Source organism: Schistocerca cancellata, chromosome 11, assembly GCF_023864275.1.
Source record: "Schistocerca cancellata isolate TAMUIC-IGC-003103 chromosome 11, iqSchCanc2.1, whole genome shotgun sequence".
Taxonomy (NCBI): Eukaryota; Metazoa; Arthropoda; class Insecta; order Orthoptera; family Acrididae; genus Schistocerca; species Schistocerca cancellata.
The window spans coordinates 80,812,670-80,836,601 of NC_064636.1; the positions used below are offsets into that span (position 1 = coordinate 80,812,670).

General features: G+C 40.4%; 1 protein-coding gene across 2 annotated transcripts in view; it reads right to left on the bottom strand.

Annotated features, from left to right (window-relative positions):
- LOC126108658 (zinc finger protein 391-like) overlaps positions 1-22,467 on the bottom strand; it is a 56,573-nt gene extending 34,106 nt beyond the window's left edge. The window contains exons 1-2 of one of the 2 annotated variants that reach the window (XM_049913969.1): positions 21,892-22,467; positions 20,545-20,702 (exon numbers count right to left, since the gene is read on the bottom strand). In XM_049913969.1, the coding sequence (XP_049769926.1) occupies positions 20,545-20,556 (12 nt within the window). In that variant the 5' untranslated portion in view covers positions 20,557-20,702; positions 21,892-22,467. The remainder of the gene's footprint in view (positions 1-20,544; positions 20,703-21,891) is intronic. The other variant, XM_049913968.1, reaches the window with a different exon arrangement.
- Positions 22,468-23,932: the final 1,465 nt, after the last annotated feature.

Below are 23,932 nucleotides of genomic sequence, written 5' to 3' on the forward strand. Positions count from 1 at the left end.
AGCACTATGGGACTTAACATCTGATCCCAGCGGTCCCCTAGAGTTAGAACTATGTAAACCTAACTAACGTAAGGACATCACACACATCCATGCCCGAGGCAGGATTCGAACCTGCGACCGTAGCAGCCATGTGGTTCCGGACTGAAATGCCTAGAACCGCTCAGCCACAGGATCCACTGCAAGTACTATGACAGTTAGGTGGGAGGTGAGATTTCATGGTCAAGTAGCTGCTCATAAGCCACACATCAAGCTGGAAAATGTCAAACACCACCTCGCCTGTGTAAGGAGCGTAAACACTGGTCGATTGAACAGTGGAGAAATGTTGTGTGGAGTGACGAATCTACAATACACAATGTGGCGATCCGATGGCAGGGTGTGGGTACAGCGACTCCCTGGTGAACCTCATCTGCCAGCATGTGTAATGCCAACAGTAAAATTCGGAGGTGGTTGTGTTATGTCTTGGTTGTGTTTTTCATGGAGGGGGCTTGCACCCCTTGTCGTTTTGCATGGCACTATCACAGCACAAGCCTACATCAATGTTTTAAGCACCTTCTTGCTTCCCACTGTTTAAGAGCAATTTGGGGATGGCAATTGCATCTTTCAACAAGATCGGGCACCAGTTCATAATGCACGGCCTGTTGCGGGGTGGTTACATGACAATAACATCCCTGTAACGGACTTGCCTGCACAGAGCCCTGACCTGAATACTATAGGACACCTTTGGGACATTTTGGAATGCTGACTTCATGCCAGGCCTCACCGATCGACATTGATACCTCTCCTCAGTGCATCACTCGGCAAAAAAAGGGCTGCCATTCCCCAAGAAACCTTCCAGCACCTGACTGAACGTATGCCTGCGAGAGCGGAAGCTGTCATCGAGGCTATGGGTACGCCAACACCATATTGAATTCCAGCATTACCTATAGACAGTGCCACGAACTTTTAAGTCTTTTTCATCCAGGTGTCTGGATACTTTTGATCACATAAGCTTAGTCATAGGTAAAGCAAGTGACATATTTCAGTTCATTGGAATAATACTAGGGAAATGCAATAAGTTTACAAAGGAGATTGCTTACAAGACACTAATGTGACCCATCACAGAATATTGCTGAAGAGTGTGGGACCCATACCAAATAAGACTCTGAAGATCTCTTTGTCAATATGATGTTAAACACTAATATCCTCCTCTTCCTCCAAACAGGAATAGCAGTAGATGTTCAACATATATGGAAAAGAGCATCACACATGGTTGCAGGTTTTTTTGACCATTGTAGTTTAGATACTATATAAAAGAAAATTATTTGTTAGTAAATGGGATTAAATTTAACCAACAAGGCCAAAGCTATAACACTCCAACCTGCTGGAATTTGAACACAGGAAAACTGAGCAAACAAAAATAACAGTGTATGAATTTCAACCAAATTGTTTATAAGCAATACACCACTGAATTCCAGCAATATCACTCATCACTCAAATATATGAATACCCTTTACAGCAACAAAAAACAAGACCTGCATGTATTGCTTTAGTTAAATCATTCCCATTTGAATCCAGTCAACAGTGCATTATTGCCAAAACATTATACGAGGGTAAGTCAATTATTATCCACAATTTAGTTATATTTTTGTTTATTTTGGTAGTACTGTCATTTTACATTGATAACGCACGCTTTGGTCATTTTCTGTTATATCTTTGCAATTTCCAAGTTGCAAGGTTAGTTTCATTATCGCTGCTGTGATGTTAACCATGGCTGCTCCGCTGTCTATTTGCACCAAAGAAGAGCAACGTTCAGTGATTCGTTTTTTGTGGTGCCGAAATTCATCGAAGACTTTCGGTACAGTACATGAACAGTGTTTTGCCACAATGGAGTGTCTACAAATGGAGTGAAAAATTCCGAAATGGTCTCACAAGTGCTAAGCATGATGGAGGAGCTGGACGATCATTTACTGCCACAAATGAAGAAATCATTGAGCGTTCAGATGAAATGATTCTCTTAGACAGATGATTAACTATTGACAAAGTGGCACATCGTCTCCAAATTAGTCACGGTTCTACCTATGAAATCATCCACAATAGACTTGGGTTTCATAAAGTTTGTACAATTTGGGTCCCAAAACAACTCGCACAGTTGCATAAACAAATGTGTTTGGACATCTGCAAAAAACATTTGGATCGCTATAGTAACGAAGGGGACAACTTCTTAGAAAGGGTCATTAGTGGTGACGAAATATTGATCCATCGTTACGAGCCAGAGAGTAAATGGCAGAGTACGGAATGGAAACATCCAAATTCTCCGTGCAAGAAAAAGTTCAAGACCCAACCGTCTGCAGGAAAACTGATGCTTACAGTTTTTTGGGACACGCAAGGTCCAGTACTGCTACATTATGGGGAAAGGAGCACAACAATAAACAGTGTATGTTACAGTGAGATGCTTACTGCCAGGCTAAAGCCTGCAATTTGAAGCAAACGGTGTCAAAAGGTGTTGTGTTGTTGCAGGACAATGCCCATCTGCATACTGCTGTCCACACTGCTGACACGCCCCAGAAACTCAAATTTGAAGTACTGGATCACCCTCCATATTGTCCGGATCTTGCCCATTCTGACTGTCACTTGTTTGGTCCACTATAACAGGCATTAAGGGGCCGTCAATTAGCCTCGGATAAAACAGTGAAAGAAGCAATGCATTCCCGGCTCGCAGCTCAACCGAGAACCTTCTTTTATGAGGGCATCAGGAAGCATGTACAATGATGGACCAAGTGCGTTGAAAAACAAGGAGACTATATCAAAAAATGATGTTCTTGTAAGTTTCCTATTTGATTACAATAAAATTTTATAACTACTTTGCGGATAGTAATTGACTTACCCTCATACATAGCATAAGCTAAATAAACAATCTTTGCCTTATTTCACAAAACTTTATTTTCACAGGACACAAGTTTCAGCTTGCACACCCATTGTCCCATACACAACCGATTGCGAAGACAACAACCAATCAAAGATTAAAACAAGTCAATTCCCTGAATCTACTGATTCTTGACACAATCTATAAAAATTATTTCTGTTGGTTCTCTAAATTATGAAACAGTTACATCTCTATTGTACAACCCCATAACATTCATCATGATAACATTTACTACAACTTTTACTAAGCATCTGCTTCATCATCTACATCTACCTCTATCTCTATCTCTACAACTACCTCTAAATTTATGCTCTGCAACACACTGAAGAGCTTGGCAGAGGGGGTATCCAGTTGTGCCAGTTATTAGGGCTTTTTTCCATTCCAATCACACATGGAGTGCAGGATGAGTCACTTGAAATGCCTTTGGGAATGCTATAATTGATCTACCCTAGCCCTCAGGAACTCCATGGGAGCCATACATAGGGGGTTGTAGTACACTCTAAAGACTCATAATTTAAAGATGGTTCTTGAAACTTTGTAAGTAAGCTTCCTCCAGATATTTTACATCTGTCTTGAAGAGTCTCCGAGTTGAGTTCTTTCAAAACCTCAGTCACACTCTCCCATGGATTAAACACACTTGTGACTATTCTTGCTGCTCTTCCCTGTATACGTTTAATATCCACTGCTAATCCTATTTGGTACAGATCCCACACTCAAGTAGTATTCTAGCATGGATCACATGGGTGATCTGTAAGCAACCCCATTTGACACGATGACGATGATACGTTTTAGAGGGTGCACAACAGCAAGGTCTTTAGTGACTGTAATGAAATATAATGAGATGAATGTGGACAATCATCATAGAATTACTAACACGAGAAACGCGAATAAAACCATGGGCAAGTGCACCTCCCTCCCCCCCGCCCCCCAATATCCACAAAGCAACAAAAATCACAGTGTCCAATCCAAACAACGTACAAGAGGGAGAAAGCAGTAAAGAGTAAGAATTAAAAAAGACAGCAGATTCCTGTGGCTGGCTGATTACTGGAAGAAAAGAGTGTGAACCAGCCACTCCTCAACACATGAAAATCTCCAGCCTGAAAGCTTATGCCATAGTCCAGACATATCACAAAATTTTACAAGCTTCACCACTCTCGTCTCATCGTGAGATAAAATAGAGGGCAGATCCCCACCTAAATTTGCTTCTGCCTATTTGTCACAAAATAAGAAGCGCCCAGTTAAAATGTGGCACACACTGATTTGTATGACTCAGGCATCACACACAAGAGTCCTCTCACTGCAGTAAAAAGCCACATGTGAGGGAACAGTGCCCAATGCGGGGGCAGGTCAGCGCCACCTCACTGCATCTACATGGATATTCTGCAAATCACATTTAAGTGCCTGACAGAGGGTTCATCGAACCACCTTCACAATTCTCTGTTATTCCAATCTCATACAGCGCGCAGAAGGAATGAACACCTATATCTTTCCATACGAGCTCTGAGTGCCCTTATTTTACATGGTGATTGTTCCTCCCTATGTAGGTCGATGTCAACAAAATATTTTTACATTCGGACGAGAAAGTTGGTGATTGGAATTTCGTGAGAAGATTCCATCACAATGAAAAACACCTTCCTTTTAATGATTTCCAGCCCAAAATCTGTATCATTTCTGTGACACTCTCCCAAATTTTGCGATAATACAAAACATGCTGCCTTTCTTTGAACTTTTTCGATGTACTCTGTCAGTCCTATCTGGTAAGGATCCCACACCGTGCAGCAGTATTCAAAAAGTGGACGGTTCAAAAAGTGGACGGACAAGCATAGTGTAGGCAGTCTCCTTAGTAGGTCTGTTACGTTTTCTAAGTGTCCTGCCAATAAAATGCAGTATTTGGTTAGCCTTCCGCACAACATTTTCTGTGTGTTCCTTCCAAATTCAAGTTGTTCGTAATTGTAATATCTAGGTATTTAGTTGAATTTACGGCTTTTAGATTAGACTGATTTATTGCGAACCAAAGTTTAACGAGTTCCTTTTAGCACTCGTGTGGATGACCTCACACTTTTCGTTATTTAGGGCCAACTGCCAATTTTTGCACCATTCAGATATCTTTTCTAAATCTGTTTTGTAGTTTGTTTTGATCTCCTGATGATTTTATTAGTCGGTAAATGACAGTGTCGTCTGTAAACAACCAAAGATGGCTGCTCAGATTGTCTCCCAAATCGTTTATATAGATAAGGAACAGCAAAGGGCCTATATCACTACCTTGGGGAATGCCAAAAATCACTTTTGTTTTACTCGATGACTTTCCGTCAATTACTATGAACTGTGACCTCTCTGACAGGAAATCACTAATCCAGCCACATAACTGAGACGATATTCCATAAGCACGCAATTTCACTACGAGCCACTTGTGTAGTACAGTGTCAAAAGCCTTCCAGAAATCCAGAAATACGGAATCGATCTGAAATCCCTAATCAATAGAACTCAACACTTCATGTGAATAAAGAGCTAGTTGTGTTTCACAGGAACAATGTTTTCTAAACCCATGTTGACTGTGTATCAACAGAACTTTTCTTCAAGGTAATTCATAATGTTCAAACACAATGTACATTCCAAAATACTGCTGCATATTGACGTTATTGATATGAGCCTGTAATTTAGTGGATTACTTCTACGACCATTCTTGAATATTGGTGTGACGTGCGCAACTTTCCTGTCTTTGGGTACAGATATTTCGTCAAGCGAACAGTTGTATATGACTTAAGTATGGAGCTAATGCATCAGCATACTCCGAAAGGAACCTAATTGGTATACAGTCTGGACTAGAGGAGTTGGTTTCTTTAAGTGATTTAAGTTGCTTCACTACTACTACGAGGATATTTACTTCTAAGTTACTCATGTTGGCAGCTGTTCTCGATTCGAATTCTGGATTATTTACTCCGTCTTCTTTTGTGAAGGCATTTCAGAAGGTTGCAACTGGTCCGAGGACACCCACAGCCAGACACTTGGCTTCACTAAGCACAGCTTATTGTCCGTCACCACCTGACACTCTTCCTCCCGTAACTGCAGGGACCAGTGACCCACCAGCAAAAGGCAGCCCTGTACTAGTACGTTCCCTGCATGCCTCCTCTACAGCTCTGTCGGCCTGTTTGCTCCCCCGAATTCCCGCGTGCCTTTGTACCCGGCAAACTGACACCTGCTCCTCCTGGTGCTGTGGGAAGTGTAGTAGGTCCTGCACAGGCTGCACCAATTTGTGTGTCGAATAAGTGTGCAGCAACAATTGCAGCAGGGCACTGAGGGAATCAGATCACATGACAAATTGTTTGCTCTGCGGTCGCCTCATCTGATCCGACGCCTTCAGGATTGCACGGAGCTCTGCAGAAAATACAGTACAGGTACGGGGAAGGCGAATCCAGAAGACACGATCGGGAAAGACGATGCAATAGCTGAGGGTGACCCCTCGTCAGGAGTCATCTGTATACACAATTGTAAAGCTGTGACGCCTTGCTAAAATGTTAAAACAGAGATTGAAATGTAAAATTGGGAGTGCAATCTTTCGTAGAATTTGTCAAATCAAAAATAATTACGAGTCTCTATAGGAGCCGAGTTGGGAGATCTGCTCCAACCTTGCTGTAAAATGTTAAAACCAGCCGTATTCACACAAATCCTACAGGGCCTCATCGTTCGTTGCCAATTACAAAAAACCCTTTCCATCAGAGGCCGAGCAACAGTAGGGTATGCGGCAGTATATTCTGAATGTCCATCCTTCTGAGTGAAAGTTTGATGGACTTCAGCAATTCACTTAATGTTATAAAGTGGGATACCTGCAGCAGTCATTTCGATGTTATTTATATATAGCTACCAGTTTTGGCAATTCAGAATACCATCTTCAGACCTTAAGTGACGGTGAGGGGGTGAATTCCAATTGACAAACTGCCTATTGGCTTCTGTCTCGGGTTCTTCAGCCGACGTTTATCTAATGATTTTACTAACATTTCGCCAGCACGAGTGGCTGGCATTGTCAAAGCTTCACCCTCCATTGCCGGTGGGAGGGTGAAGCTTTGACAATGCCAGCCACTCGTACTGGTGAAACGTTAGTAAAATCATTAGATGAACGTCGGCTGAAGAACCCGGGACAGAAGCCAATAGGCAGTTTGTCAACAAGTGGCCACAAAAGCCTTAACAATTTTGAATTCCAATTGTATACACGATCCTGTCAATGACCGAGATTCTATGAACTGACTACTGTAGACTACTGTAACAGTATCTACAACCGTCAACCGAGTTAAAGACACAGATTGAAATGTAAAATTGGGAGTGCAAACTTTCGTACAATTTGTCAAATCAAAAATAATTACGAGTCTCTATAGGAGCCAAGTTGGGAGATCTGCTCCAACCTTGCTGTAAAATGTTACAACCAGCCATACCCATCTCTAACAGGCAGTTGGCAGATGCAGACACATCATCAATGTTACAGTAGTTACAGAAACCAGTTCAGTTCATAGATGTTGACCAGTAATGGGATCGTGTATACGATTGCAGTTCACTCTCTCAGCATCAGTTAAGGCCTGAAGATGCTGAATCAAATCACTGAAACTGGTAGCTATGTAATAAATAACATCAAAAGGATGGCTGCATGTGTTTCATTTTGTTATGCAGGCATACATGGTGTGGGCAGTGTTTTATATCCTTGGCACACAATGAGCAGCTGTCTCCCAATGTGAAGTGGCAGCTCAGCATTCTCAGTGCAGACACTCGGTACGGTGCACCTCGTCCGACACGTGACGGTCTCGCAGACCCGTGCACCGGGCATCCCTAATTGAGCCGAGATCGCACAAAGACACTGAAAAATCAGAGCAGACAAGTCTTGTCTGCCCTTGTGAATTGTGGCTAAATCATTTTAAAATACTCAGTGCTTTGACGGACCATCTTTTCCGGTCCTTAAGGTGTGACAACCATATAATCTTCATGTCAAATGTGGGATCCAGTGAGGTGTTACATGCTGTCGAACAAATGGCATTTCCCACTCCGTGTTTATGACACAGAAAGATGACTGATGAAACAGTAGTTCAGTAGTATTAGGTGGGGAGTAAATCGCAAAAGACATACTGTGCACTGTCGCTTTGTTTCAAGTTTGTGAGGAGTTGAACAGAGAGGTGTGGGGTTCGAGTAATTGGCAAGGTGTGATGGCGAGTAAGAGTCTTCACCTGGTGTGGGCAAGGCCTTTTACATCACAGCTCGGCAGTGTCTCGACTCTTGATGAGCAGAAATTCTTCTCTCTGAGATATATATATATATATATATATATATATATATATATATATAATATGACGCACACACACACACACACACACACACACACACACACACACACACACACACACACACACACACACACACACACAAGACAGAAGCTTCTGTAAAGTTTGGAAAGTAGGAGACAAGGTACTGGCAGAAGTAAAGCTGTGAGGATGGGGCGTGAGTCGTGCTTGGGCAGCTCAGTCGGTAGAGCGCTTGCCCGCGAAAGGCAAAGGTCCCGAGTTCAAGTCTCGGTCCGGCACACAGTTTTAATCTGCCAGAAAGTTTCAGATTAGTTCTTGTTTTTCCTTCCACCAATACCAGCTATAAATAAGAAGAGTTCAAGTCTTTCAAGGGCTACGCATGACTCTACAGAGATACTTCTTTGCAGGACCTCCACATAAAGAAGATAAGTAACAGCGACAGAGTTACATTAAAGGTAAATTGACACACGATACATCGGATGATAGATCAAATGCCAGTGTACTGACTCAGCACCAAGCACATGAAAAGAGGGTCGAAAAACACTTTACCAGACACTTCACAGTGTCTTTAAAATAGAGAACAGTCTTTAAAATCGAGAACAGTATTTCTCATTCTCGACTCGGGGAAGTTTAAAACAGAATGGGAACAGTTAAAAAGAGCGCACACAGACTTATCAGTTGAATACTTATAATGTCTGTTCTCTGCCCAACCATCTAAGAGATAGTTGCAACTGACATGATGTTGTTGCAGACCCTAAAGAGGAATAACAACAGAGGAATCATCCACAAACAAGGAGCAGTGGACAGGGCATTCAACAACTGACTTAATACTATTGACAGATACAGCAAAGACAGTCACACTTAAAACACCACCTGGAGGGATACCAGTCTGCTTCTCAAAGCAGTCAGAGAGGACTCGACATCGAAAATACTGTGGCAACAGGAAGGACTGAATGAAAATATCCCTGAAAACCCCATTTGTGGAGCTGCCTGAAGACAAGAAGCCTCCGAGTAGTACTGTAGGGCTCCACAATGTCAAAAAATATACCCAGAAGATGACGCCTGTTGTATAGCTACTTCCACAAAGGCCAGGTTATCAAAAGTGGAATGATACATGCTGAACCCACACTGAAAGTGACTAAGGAGCTACCTGTATTCCAACATCAAGACAAGGCAGAGATTGACTGTCTGCTACGAGTTATTCCCCACACAGCTAGTGAGGGCAACACTACAATAACTACCCAGTATAACGTTATGGATATGGTATTGGTAGATTCATTAAAGCTTTATAGTTCATCTTCATGATCTTCAGGAGAGGTAGGTCTTCCCACTTAATCTGCTCAAACAATATTTCAACAGATAACATCTGTTGCCCCCCTATAAATTCTATATACAAGAAATATAACATGGATGTTAAAGATTATCAAAAATTAGCTTCAATGTAGGATTACAACCAAATTTTCAACTACACGATTTTTAAGAAAAAACGCATTTTGAACCACAAAAAATTCTCAGTACATGTAAACAAACCTCTAAGCATTAACATCACAGAAATAGCAATGTTAATTTCAGTAACAAACCAAAAGACAAATGTTACAACTGATGCAATAATATTACATTATTAATTAAGTCACATTTTGGAACTTTATGACTCATCCAAAAACTTAGGAGATAGAGACACTGAAATGCTTCTTAGATTTTGTCAGTTCTACACCAAATAGAAAATAGGCAAATTTGAAATATGAAAATTGCATCAGAAAATTTTAATTCAAAAGCATAGTTGATTCGCAGAAAGGTCCACTCCAAAATTACTTTTATTATTTGTAAATCCTGATAGGGAACATAAAACAGATGTAACCTATTCGTAGAAGAACATAAAATTCCAAACACCTGTCTGACAATTAGTGTGGAAAACACACCCATACCAAATTAAATATACCATTCTTAACACAATAAAAACATCATACGGCCATAAATAATTACCAATAGTTACTGTTAGAGTTATTCTCAACCTTCAGGTTCCACATTTTTCTAGTTTTTGTAATGCCACTAACCTGTCTCAAAAGTGTGTAAACTAAAATCAGAAAAATGACTCTAGCCTGAAGCTGGAGGTTTACGAGGTCTTTGACATATCGATGCAGATGACGCACTTGGTTGTCAGGGATGCTAGGAAGCAAATGTGTGTTAACGGTTGTTCTATAAACTGTTGTCATCACTAGTATTACATGAATATTGGAATCTGTTGTGAAAGTGTATGAAAATCTGGAATTAAGTTCGCCTGGCAGAAAATGACATCATGCCCAAGACTATTTATATAAAGACAAACATCAAACATAAAACTGCTACAAGAACCTATTCTTACAAGCGTACACAAGTAGAAGTAGAAGAAGAAGAAGAAGAAGAAGAAGAAGAAGAAGAAGAAGCAACCTGAGAGATTATCATCAATACTTAAACATAATAAAGCTAAGCACGATTGATTCAGCAACTCCTTCTTCGCTTTGGCCAAATTTAGATACTCTAGGCAGAGGACTAGTGCCAAAATGTTGTCCTACCCAAAAGATATTAGGACAGGTGAATGAAGCGGCCTTACATTAGGTAAGAGTGGTCATTCCCAGGTTTTAAAGAGGAATTAAAACTACCACTTGCTGCAAGTGGGGAAAGTGACCCGATGCCAAAATGACACTTAAAACGACGAGGAGAATTTCTTTGCTTCGCCCCAAGAGGTATAGTAGGATAATATAATAGATCCAATTGTGGCGAGGGGACATGTCGTGAGCTGCAGGCAGTGCAGAATCTAGCTCCCACATGGAAACAGGCAGTTGGTTTCATCATCAGTGATCGAACTTAAGTCCCAACTGCTTCCGTCAGCAGCCACTCTGTGGCACCAGAAAGCTGCATCTTGATGGGCATTGGCGGTTACTGTGGCAAAATCTACATCTACATCTACATCCTTACTCTGCAAGCCACCTGACGGTGTGTGGCGGAGGGTACCCCGAGTACCTCTATCGGTTCTCCCTTCTATTCCAGTCTCGTATTGTTCGCGGAAAAAAAGGATTGTCGATATGCCTCTGAGTGGGCTCTAATCTCTCTGATTGTATCCTCATGGTCTCTTCGCGAGATATACGTAGGAGGGAGCAATATACTGCTTGACTCCTTTGTGAAGGTATGTTCTCGAAACTTTGACAAAAGCGCGTACCGAGCTACTGAGCGTCTCTCCTGCAGAGTCTTCCACTGGAGTTTGTCTATCATCTCCGTAACTCTTTCGCGATTACTAAATGATCCTGTAACGAAGCGCGCTGCTCTTCGTTGGATCTTCTCTATCTCTTCTATCAACCCTATCTGGTACGGATCCCACACTGCTGAGCAGTATTCGAGCAGTGGGCGAACAAGCGTAGTGTAACCTACTTCCTTTGTTTTCGGATTGCATTTCCTTAGGATTCTTCCAATGAATCTCAGTCTGGCATCTGCTTTACCGACGATCAACTTTATATGCTCATTCAATTTTAAATCACTCCTAATGCGTACTCCCAGATAATTTATGAAATTAACTGCTTCCAGTTGCTGACCTGCTATTTTGTAACTAAATGATAAGGGATCTATCTTTCTATGTATTCGCAGCCCATTACACTTGTCTACATTGAGATTCAATTGCCATTCCCTGCACCATGCGTCAATTCGCTGCAGATCCTCCTGCATTTCAGTACAATTTTCCATTGTTACAATCTCTCGATATACCACAGCATCACCCGCAAAAAGCCTCGGTGAACTTCCAATGTCATACTCTGGAAAATGTCTCACAATGTTATTTGGAGACTTCCACTCCCCACAACAGCACCCACTGGGTATGACCCTCCTCTCCCAGAAATACTCCTCATCTACATCTACATCTACGTGGCCACTCTGCAAATCACACTTAAGTGCCTAGCAGGGCATTCATCGAGCCACCTTCACGACAATTCTGTATTATTCCACTCTCTAACACTGCGCGGGGAATGAACATCCATATTTTCTGTGCGAACTCTGATTTCTCTTATTTTATTATGATGATCGTTTCTCCCTTTGTAGGCTGGTGTCAACAAAATATTTTTGTATTCGGAGGAGGAAGTTGGGTATTCAAATTTCTCGAGAAAACCCCACCGCAATGAGAAACTCCTTTGTTTTAATTATATCCACCCTAAATCCTGTATCATGTCAGAGGCACTGTCTCCCTTATTTCTCGATAATACAAAATGTGCTGCTCTTCTTTGAATTTTCTTCGATATACTCCGTTAACCCTATCTGGTAAGGATCTCCAAAAGAGGATGGAGAAGCCTAATGTAGGCAGCCTCTTTAGTAGATCTGTTGCATCTTCTAAGTTTTCTGCTAATAAAACGCACCCTTTGGTTTGCCTTCCCTTCAACATTTTCTGTGTGCTCTTTCCAATTTAAGTAAATGTAATTCCTTGGTATTTAGTTGTATATATAGTGTTTAGATTTGACTTATTTATCATGTACTCAAAGATTCATGGATTCCTTTTCGCGTTAATGTGGATGAGCTCACACTTTTCATTATTTAGGCTCAATTGCCAATTTTCACACCACACAGATATCTTTTATAATTTGTGTTGCAATTTGTTTTCGTCTTATGACGACTTTACTAGATGATAAATGACAGCATCACATGCAAACAACCTATGACGGCTGCTCAGATGGTCTCCTAAATTGTTTATATAGATAAGAAACAGCAGAGGACCCATAACACTACCTGCTACAAAATAGCAGGTCAGCAACTGGAAGCAGTTAATTCCATAAATTATCTGGCAGTACGCATTAGGAGTGATTTAAAATGGAATGATCATATAAAGTTGATTGTCGGTAAAGCAGATGCCAGACTGAGATTCATTGGAAGAATCCTAAGGAAATGCAATCCGAAAACAAAGGAAGTAGGTTACTGTACACTTGTTCGCCCACTGCTCGAATACTGCTCAGCAGTGTGGGATCCGTACCAGATAGGGTCGATAGAAGAGATAGAGAAGATCCAACGGAGAGCAGCGCGCTTCGTTACAGGATCATTTAGTAATCGCGAAAGCGTTACGGAGATGATAGACAAACTCCAGTGGAAGACTCTGCAGGAGAGACGCTCAGTAGCTCGGTATGGGCTTTTGTGAAAGTTTCAAGAACATACCTTCACCGAAGAGTCGAGCAGTATATTGCTCCCTCCTACGTACATCTCACGAAGAGACCGTGAGGATAAAATCAGAGAGATTAGAGCCCACACAGAAGCGTACCGACAATCCTTCTTTCCACGAACAATACGAGACTGGAATAGAAAGGAGAACCGATAGAGGTACTCAGGGTACCCTCCGCCACACACCGTCAGGTGGCTTGTGGAGTATGGATGTAGATGTAGAATGTCCCAGCACTTCTGTGGGGGAGGGGGGGGGGGGAAGTTTTGGAAAGATCTTTGACATGTGAAAACATGTACACTGCATATTTTCATATTAGAAACACAAATTCCACCAGATACAGGATGACGCTATTATAATTTTCACTGCCTCACAATGAACATTTAGTAGGTTACCTGGCTGAATACTTGTTCCACTGTGCACTTCAATTTTTCCACAGAAAAGTTAGTTACATGTGAAATTGTTCACAAACTCGCCTCACTTTTTTTTATAAAATAATTATACTTTTTGCCATAATTACTGGATAATTTGAATCTGTGAAAGAACTAAAAGGAATATGAAAAAGTAAACTTGAAGCTTGGTCCATTAAAATATAGCAAATTAAAATGTGCCAGTAAGCTCAAAAAATCTGGTACTCCAAATTTCACTTGACCTATGTAGCCCAAATGCAGCCTTCAGTGCCAGGAACCCACCTACAAAAACAGTGTACTGCCAGTTGCTCTTATCCCATATACCTCGTAAGAAAAGCCTCAGTACCAAGAAATGCGTACACACAACTCTAAAACCAGACAGGATCAGGTGGGGTATTTGTAAACTATGCGTAATTGGAAAGTGCAGGTATAAAATTTTGCTGGAGACACATTTGGTGTAATTGTAGGCAGCATTGTTTTCAGCCAACCTCTTTTTATTCTGACATCATTTTGCTCTCTTTTTTTATTGTTAAATTTTGTCAGTTGTTGAGCTCTTTATGTTGATGTGTCTAGTAGTTTGTTAGCTTCAGATTTGGTAAGAAAGAAAGTTATATTTATTCCCCTATCTGTAAGTCGAGCATATTTATGGTTTATTAAGTTATTTTATCATTCTCAAATGAGATTATAATAACGAAATTACTTAATTTCAAGTCAAATAATAACCACTGCTTGTTTACATTTACCCCTAAAAATTTACAAAGTGGGGTAATTGGGTACAGAGACTGAATGGAGATTGCAAAGAAATAGGATGGCGTTCTTCCATATGAAGTTTTGGGCTATACAAGATGTTATAAATAAAGTTACATTTAGAAAAGCAGAAGCAGCCTTTGCTGTCCAAAAATTAGTCATATGCCACCCAATAAAAGGGTGAAATTGATATTTTTCTGCGAGCCCAGAATAAAAGAATAAAAAGACGTTAAATCTGACCCTTTACACAGGATTTACATGATATTATTCTACCTACTTCTTTAGATCCGAGGGTATCACTGGATAAATTAGACCTCAGGCGACATCAAAATTTTTCTAGATATACCGAAACTACACTGGCCAACTGTTTATTTGCTCACGCAGAAATGGGAATAGGATAGAGAGGAACTTAGGTCATTGGTACAACAATATGTTAAACAGAACTCCAAGTAAAGATGGTCATCCTGGTTAGGATGGGTATCAGGCCTTTACAAAACGCAATCCCTATATGTCTCTGAAGAAACCTGAGCTCTGTCAAAAGTCCCAACAGAATCCTAGAGATCTATCTGTAGTTTATACATTCTACACTGAATGAATAATTTGCATTAAATTTGTAGGCCAAAACAATGTGAACTAATGCTTTGCTTACAGTTGTGATGAGTCTTGGTTTGGGAGTGACCCAATAAGGATAAAAGCTCTCGGGGAAGACAAAATATATATTCTTCCACTGGATAAGATATCGACAACTATATTGGCCCGTGTTGCTGCAGATGACACTTGCCACAACTGATCATTTATACACAGTTGAGACTCGGTGGACTTTGGGTAATACCTGTCCGGGGACACTTGGTTGCTTCAAAAACTGGATGGAAGAAGGAGCCTAAGTTTTGTCAGTGGTTCACTACAGCTTTTATTCCTCATATACAAAAATGTCACGCAGATCACTAAATACCCAACCAAAATGCTGTTTTGATTTCTAATGGGCACAATAGCCATGTCAGTTTAAGATTAGTGGAAATGGCTGTAAGAGATAACATTCAGCTGAGTCGTTTACCTGACAGACTATAAACTCTTGACAAATTTGTGTTTGGTTCTGTTACAACCAAATGGGGAGGAAAAGCATAGCCATACATTTTTGTGTTTGTGTGTTCTGTTTATATATGCTGACAATGAGTACATTACTTACCACCTCAGTTTTAATGCTATTTGATAAATTTCTTTAAGACATTGCTTATTTTGAAATGTTTAATAAATTTCTTTGAAAAATGGTTAATTTTATAATTTTTAGTATTTGTTGGTTGGGGAAATTGTAACACAGTTTTAATCACTCAGGAAAATGTTCATAACTCATAGAGCAATGTTGCTCTGAAGTTAACCCAGCTGGCAAATGCATACCCATCCCACACTTTGTGAGACAAACAGTAAATGTAAACTTATAATGATGTCAGTTAGAATCAATAAATTGATTAATCCAAGAGTAGAGTTCGTATTTCAACCTATTATGTCTCCAAATTACAAAAGTAAGCAGTTTAAACTTAGTAATTACTTCAAATCATAGTGAGGACTTCTCAAAACTGTTTCCAATTACCCCACCTGACCCTAACGATAATTTCATTGGCCTATATGGCAGCTAAAATAAAGCCTGCAGTCTCAAAAAGCAATACTTTCAAACAGTCAAATCCACTGTCCAAACCTTCACTTTCCTACCTACCTAAAACAAAGTCCACAGTATAACAAACCAAAACTTAATTTTATATCTAATATCAGAAATGTAACCTAATGAACAATGGTAAATCAAAATCCATAGTACCTATCAACCACAGCCTGACCACATTTACCAAACACTAATAAGAAAGACCCCAACATTCACGAGTACTTGCATCATAATCAATTTCGATATACCCAAACAGCTGTAACAAGCACACTACCATTCACACTGGAATAAAGACAAAATAAAATCACATCGTACAAAAGCCTATGAAACAAAACAAAACAAAACAAAACAAAACAAAATCGCCCACTAGCAACACAAGCATCTATTGCTACTTGATTAAGGACAACATATCTTCAACCACTGTAATGAACACAGACCTCCTTATAAATTTCTTTGTCTTACCCATTACTCACAAAAAAGGCAAAAAACACTATTAAATTTCCGACCCTAAGAAACAGACAGCACTAATAATACCGAATCACCTGTAACATAGAAAATAAATGTAACTCACTGGCAAAAGAGCACAAACTCTTTCAATGATAACCTCCCACACTTAACTAATAACATCAAATCACTGGCTGAGATCCCTAAAAAACAACTTTGAAACAAAGATCCAACCCAAGAATGTGGCTCACCATACAACAACAGGCTATCGACTAACATGACCCCACTCAAAAAGACTGTGCGATCATGAAGTCACGTGACATAACACAGTTGAAGCAGATGGTTGGAATCACAACGTTCAGATGACAATAAACAAACATCTATCATTTCAGATAATGCTTTTGCACTGTCTTTGGTTTCATTTTCTTTTCTGAAAAAACTTACTTCCAAACCTATGCAATATGTAATACCAACACCTTATCCCCTTTCTGAACTTAAAATCTCACTCATTACAGATGCATGCTGGCTCAATTTTTTCAGTACACAAAATGGCAAGTAGTGACAAACAAAATCAAAACAAAACATTCTCATTGAGGTCCTGATGGCAGTTGATAGCGTGTCTAGTGTTACACTATGAAACACTGTATGAGTAATGTGTTCATGACTGGTACGGAATAATATATGAGCAGTAGGGCACTAGTCTTATTACTTAACTTTTTTGCAAAGCAACATTGTACTCTAAGGAAGAACCACGTGAGGTCATGCTCTTTTAAAGAGGATTGCCTTGCTTTTGGGAGGGTGGATGCTCTGATCTCCATCTCCTCATCCAGGTTTAGGTATTCTGTCATTTCATGAAATTACTTCCAAGTAAATGACAGGACAGTGGCCAATTACGTCTCAAACCCCTGTCAAAATACACCTGTAAGTACATACACGCCTGTTTATATGGATTACCTTATTTTTGATGTTCCTAAATTGTATTACTATGCCACATCCAATATCCTTGCAACAGTGGCACACAGATGAATAGAGTCAATGGAAGCGTCCGAATCTACCTCGCTGCTTTGAGCCGTGACGTAATGGTGGGGCGATTTGTGACATCACTACTATGCGGTGTTTCCGAGTTGGTTGTGTTTGTAGATGTCATATTGTTGTATTTGATGGTGCCCTCTGCTGGTGGATGTGGAAGTACTCAGTTTAACATGTGGTATTGGGTTCATTTGAATTTTGATTGTCATTATGCTAACGTGGCTTTGAGTTTAGGTAGTTGGTGCAGTAACATGGGTCGCGTAAGTGTTTCCAGTGAGTTGAACTAAGGTTGTTTATGTACGTGTTTGGTGTTTCTGTTAGGTCTGTTTAGTGCAGTGTTTGTTGTGTGGAAAGAAGTCTTAATTTTTTTATTGTTTTTTTAGTTAGAAATGGATATGGCAATGATGTTCACAAGTGGGTGTTTTAGGAGACCTTTTTAGCTCTGAGTATGTGGAGGGGAGGGGGGGGGGGGCAGAGGGGGGGCACGCGTGTGTCCATGCATGCACATGCTGTGGGGGGGGATGCAGGGCCACATGCGCCTGTCCATGTGTGCACACTGTGGGCAACCTAAGTGTTATTGCCAGAGGCTTTTGTTGGCAAGTAACTTTTGTTTCCGTTTTACTCTATAATCATTCTGTTTTCTCTGTAGTATTTTTTATTCTAGGTCGGTTCTGTTTCAATTCATGAAGTGGGTGTGGAGCATTTGGGTTTTTGAGCTGGTGCGGTTTTGGTTCCACTTTTTGGTGTTGTCTGTGTTAGTTTTTTGGTATCAGTAGCTGCAGTCGAACTATATAAGTCAAGGGAAATTTCCGATTCCACTTTTCAACATTGTAGGTATTAGAAATAATTCAAAAGCCACGATCACTTAAACTGGGTAACCGGTTTCAACACACTAAAGGTGCCATCATGGGATCTGAATGTAGATTAACATTTATAAACCATTTGGATATAACGATACATGAGGCAGATCAGCTGATATAAAATCATTGTCACAAAAATTAAGAAAAACTGTTCTCCTGGTCACTTTTTCCATGAGATATGTAAAAGAATGACGAATGACCAGGAGAGCAGTTGTTTCTTAATTATTTTGTGACAATGATTTTACATCAGCTGATCTGCCTCATGTATCATTATATCCAAATGGATTACAGATGTTAATCTACATTCAGACCTGACAATGGCACCTTTAGTGTGTTGAAACCAGTTATCCAGTAAAGCGATCTTGGCTTTTGAATTATTTCTACAACAGAGTGATTGCCCCACTACACACTGTGTGTCCACCGCAAAATTGTACATATTGTTTTTTGGTATGGATAGTTGTGGTTGAGCTATCTAGGTCAACAAATGTCCATTACTGTGTTTTTGCTGGTGTAGCAGAATGAAGTAATTTAATTTTTTTGTTTTAGGATGGTACAGTGTTTCTTTTATTGTTGTGTATTTAGCTGTCCCCACCATAAACCCCCAATTTTCCATGGTTGTATCATTAGTTTAATTTTATTTTTGGGAGTGTGGTCAACGGAAGCATCCGATTCCACCCATGGGCTTTTACCTGTGACATAAGGCTGTTGTGATGTGTGACATCATGAGGCATGGAATTTAGTATGTGAGAGTGGCGTATTTGTAGGTGTCTTTTTGATGTGATTGGTGGTGCTCTCTGGTGGTGTGTTTGTGTTGTGTGATGGTTTTGGTTTAGTTTGTGTGTGTGGAGTGCTCATAGGTGGTGTATTGTTGCGGTCAGTGGTTCTGTCTGGTGGTGTGTTTATGGGTAGTGCGTTACGTGGCGTATGGGGTTCATTTGCGTGGTAGCATTGCACATGTGTGGTATCGGTAGTGACTGTGCTTTCAGTGGAATATTTTTCAGTGCGTTAACGATTTTGGTTTCGTTATGTCGACGTTATTGTAGTTCTTTTCTGTTTGTTGTGTGTGAATTTTGGTAAATTGCTTTGTTTATGTCTTTGGCAGGTATGGATATGACTGACAAGGATAACAGTTCACGGTTGTCGGCGATGATGGGGGATAGTGCGTTGTCTCTAATAAAATTTCTTCAACTATTCGGATTGTTGGATGAAGTCGTGAAGTGTACAGTGTGTCATGAAGAAACGAGGCTTCCTAAAGTTCCGATGTCTCAGACCAGGGACGGCTATATGTGGAGATGTCGTGAGGATAACAGGTCAAGAGAAGCGTTCAATTCCAATTATGATTTTCTAGGCACCCTTTTTTTTTGTTGAAGGATTAAGTGTGGTGGTGGTGAAAGTTTTGAGATTTATAGTGACGTCACTGGTAAAAGCAGATGGGTGGAATCAGATGTTTCCGTTAACCCTTGGAGTGAAACATTGTGTCACTTTTATTTTTGCTCGTGTTTCTTTGCGTGGGAAATATAGTTATGCCATTGTCGCCATACTGTATACACTGGAACTAGCAGTTTCCGGTATACAGATGATGTCATGGATGAAAGCAGACAAGTGGAATCATACGTATCTGTAATGCCGATGAATAAAACTACTACTGCTAAATGCACAATTTCCCTTTTGGTCTATATGTTTAATGGTTAGGCTACTGTAGTCATTTGGCTTGCTTCTTCAGGTTTGTTTTCAAGAACATTATCAATAACATTGGATTAAGTTCATTATGTGCAGCTACTGACTGTACTGTGTTAAGTTCCTAGTCATTGCCTTCTTACGACAAAAAGATGATGGATCATATCTCATTTCATTCATTAGTTACACAAAAAAAGTCAAATGGAGGAAATAAGTATGAGCGAGGCACACTCAAACCTGTTAAAGGTCTCACAATGAGCTATCAGAAAGTTAGGAATCGATGACAGCTCCCTATGTACCAGTGCCATTGAGAACTGGAAGAAAATATCAAGCTAATTACAGCATGCACAGTGGTGTTTAAACAGGAATTCTTACCACATTCCACATGTGAATGGATTGGGATAGACTCTAGTAGCAGGTACAATGGGAAGTACCCTCTGCCATGCACTCGTGGTTTGTAGAGTATGGATGCAGACTTCCATGGCATATTATACAGACACAAAGAGCTCCAGGCTTTCAGGTGAGTGGCAATGCTGAAACACCGAGACATTTCAAAACTGTATTCTGGCGGATACTACCCAGCATGGTATTTCTGTCACCTTATTTCCAAAAGTCTAGAAAGTTTATAGTTTTTCATGTGAACTTTCACATTTTCTCTGTTAAAATACATAGAATTACCAGCAGAAGTTACTGCACAGAGAAAGGTATATTTGAGTCACACAAGTGAGAAACAAATGATAGTTAACTATCCACATCAAACTGATGTACTGACTAATAAAAATTCTTGAAGTTGTGAGGGAGGTGGCATCCTACGTCCTGATACACTATGGAAGTCCAGTTACTGATTTAACATACTTCACCTAAGAGAATGGCTGAAGTAGTGTTGGTAATGTACAGTATACGGGATTCTGTATTTAAAACAACTATATACTTCGAAACATACCAGTGTAGTCAAGTAAATGTTAAATTACCAATAGAAGATATGCAGGAACTACTTAGTATGTTTCAGGAATGTGCAGGTTCTTTCTCAAAGAAAGGTCTACTTTCTAATTTACTCAGCTGAACTGAGATGCCATATGCGTGAATATGCATTTAGCAGTATTGAGCTAGAGTATGATAACGACTGACATTTCGTGTAGACCAATGTCCAGGTTTGGTTGGATGGTGATAATATGGCTGTAATGTGGAGAAGCCTACGAATGTAAACGCAGAATACTGGTTGTGCAATACCGACTGACACTTAGTGTAAAGCAATGTCTAGATTACATCTGACGGTGATAATATGGCTGTAATGTGGAGAAGCGCACGACTGTAAATGCAGATTACTGGTTGTGGTACCAGACTGGTCTGTAGCATAGTCTAATATTTCCCTACGCGACTTATTAAACGCATTTTGCACTATTTAACTCACTTTTAGTCGGAAATACTAAAACTGCGGGGTAAATTTAGAAAATCTATATCAGGCAATCGACAGGTCTCCTGCGAGTATTTTGTGACATATTATTCACATATGTTGCAAATTAACTAACAGGAACGCACATGTGTCCAAACCAGTATGGCTAGTTTGGTATTAATATAGGTACACAGTATGTTTCCACGAGTTCCTTGTCTCTTTTATCATCATACATCGGCTTGTTCCACGTACCTGAAAGTTCTCCTTGAGGGGTCTACGGAACGTGATAGATAAATGAAAGAAAGAAAAGAATTGGGGTCCATTCTCACCTCGTCGTCCGGCGAGGAGGAGTTCATAGGTTCTTCCTTCATGGCAATACTACAAAGTGACACATCGGCCGACGACCAGAAATCTCGGGCATCAAGTTCCTTGATTCGGTTCGTGTTCCCAGGCACTGTTGATAACGGAGACAAACAACTGCACTTGCAGCAAGACACACACACACACGCATTGATTAGCCTGATATGATTAATCACTCTCGGATTCACACCAGTTCACGCAATTGCTGTAACTATGAATTGCCAGTAGACGCGTAAAAGTCACGATTTAATTTTGAATTTTACCGAGAACAGCCACACACGCATCTACGCCCTAAAATATTGTCAAGCCAACGATAAGCTTAGTATTTTCTACACGTCTGCGTCTGTTGTGAAGCACTTGTTGAGGTTTTGCAACATTAAATATGTTATTGCAGTATATACTTTAATCTATACCTAGCCCACGGATTATCAAATAGCGACGACGACTCACCAGCACTAGAGATACACAAAACTCAACTCGTTTCGAATAATTTACAAAACTCTACAACGCTATGCTACATTCAACTGTTTTCTGGCCTAGGCTAAGCCTACGTATTCTGAACCCAAACATGCATAGCCAACGTCTGAAGCGAAGAAACATTGTCAGTAATATGAATGGAGACGTCAGCTCTGTTTAATTCGTTTTAAGTATGTAACATAGATGTCTGTTTCCGTCGATAAATAAGTATAATAACTACCATCTGAAATATATTGTTTAATGGTTTGCTATGACGCACGACACAACGCTTGATGCTCAATGATTCGGCTTTCCGACATTGGCAACGCATCTTGTTTTTTTTTTCGCTGTGCCACTACATAGAAATTGTAATGGCGAGCAAAAATTGAAATTTTTGTAGCCATGACTGGGCTGTATGGGTCCGTAAATATTAGACAAGAGGGTATTTTTAGCTCACATAACAGCAGGAAAAACATTACCAAACATTTCCAGTGCCACGAATATTACCAGTTTTTTGGTAACTAAGTAAGGAAACGGTAACAGTAACAAGAATACTAAAAAAGTCCAAGCAAATTATTAAATTCATGGAACCTAAAAAGTCAAAACAAATTATGAAATTCATGGAGCGCGCGCTGCAGCAAGGAGAAAGCGTCTATCAGCGCTCCTGGCGGTCAGCTTGTGAACCCTGTTGACATACGCAAGCCGATCAGCTGTTTGACATCTGTTTCGGCTGACGCCCGACGTCGGTACACCAGCCCCCTTCGGGAAAGCGGAGCGCCCTTGGACGATACTGGAAGTGACGTCTCTGAAGTGTGCCGGGAAGTGAACCCGTAGTTTGGAACGCGTTTGCCGTTCAATCGGAGCCGGTGATGGTTCCGGTGGAGATGGAAATACAGAAGCGTCCGATCTTACCCGTCGGCTTTGACCCTTGACGTCACAAATGTAGCGGAAACGACCATAAACAACAATTCCAATATGGCGGATATAAAAACATCGCATACGTATTATAAACACTGAAATACACAAGTTTCACAAAAAGCCTAATGACTCTAACGGGACAAGCGTGGGAAATTAGGGGTTTTTGGGTGGGGACAAACTAAATATACACAAATGTAGCCACCGACCGCCATACAAAACCACGCAATACAACGAAATAAATCAACATTACAAAACTGACCAAATACAAAAAAACACATTCCTATCCAGAATCGGACACTTCCCTTGACCTATATAGCTCAACAGAACCTACCGATCACATCCCCCAATACAAAACTAAAAGACCAACACTTCCCTTACACCTACATACATCTACAACAGCTCCCGATCACATAAATTACGATCGAACACTTCCGTTGACCTATGTAGCTCAACACAACCTACCGATCACATCCCCCAATACAAAACTTAAAAACCAACACTTCCCTTACACCTACATACATCTACAACAGCTCCCGATCACATAAATTACGATCGAACACTTCCATTGACCTATATAGCTCAACAGAACCTACCGATCACATCCCCCAACACCAACCTAAAAAACCAACACTTCCC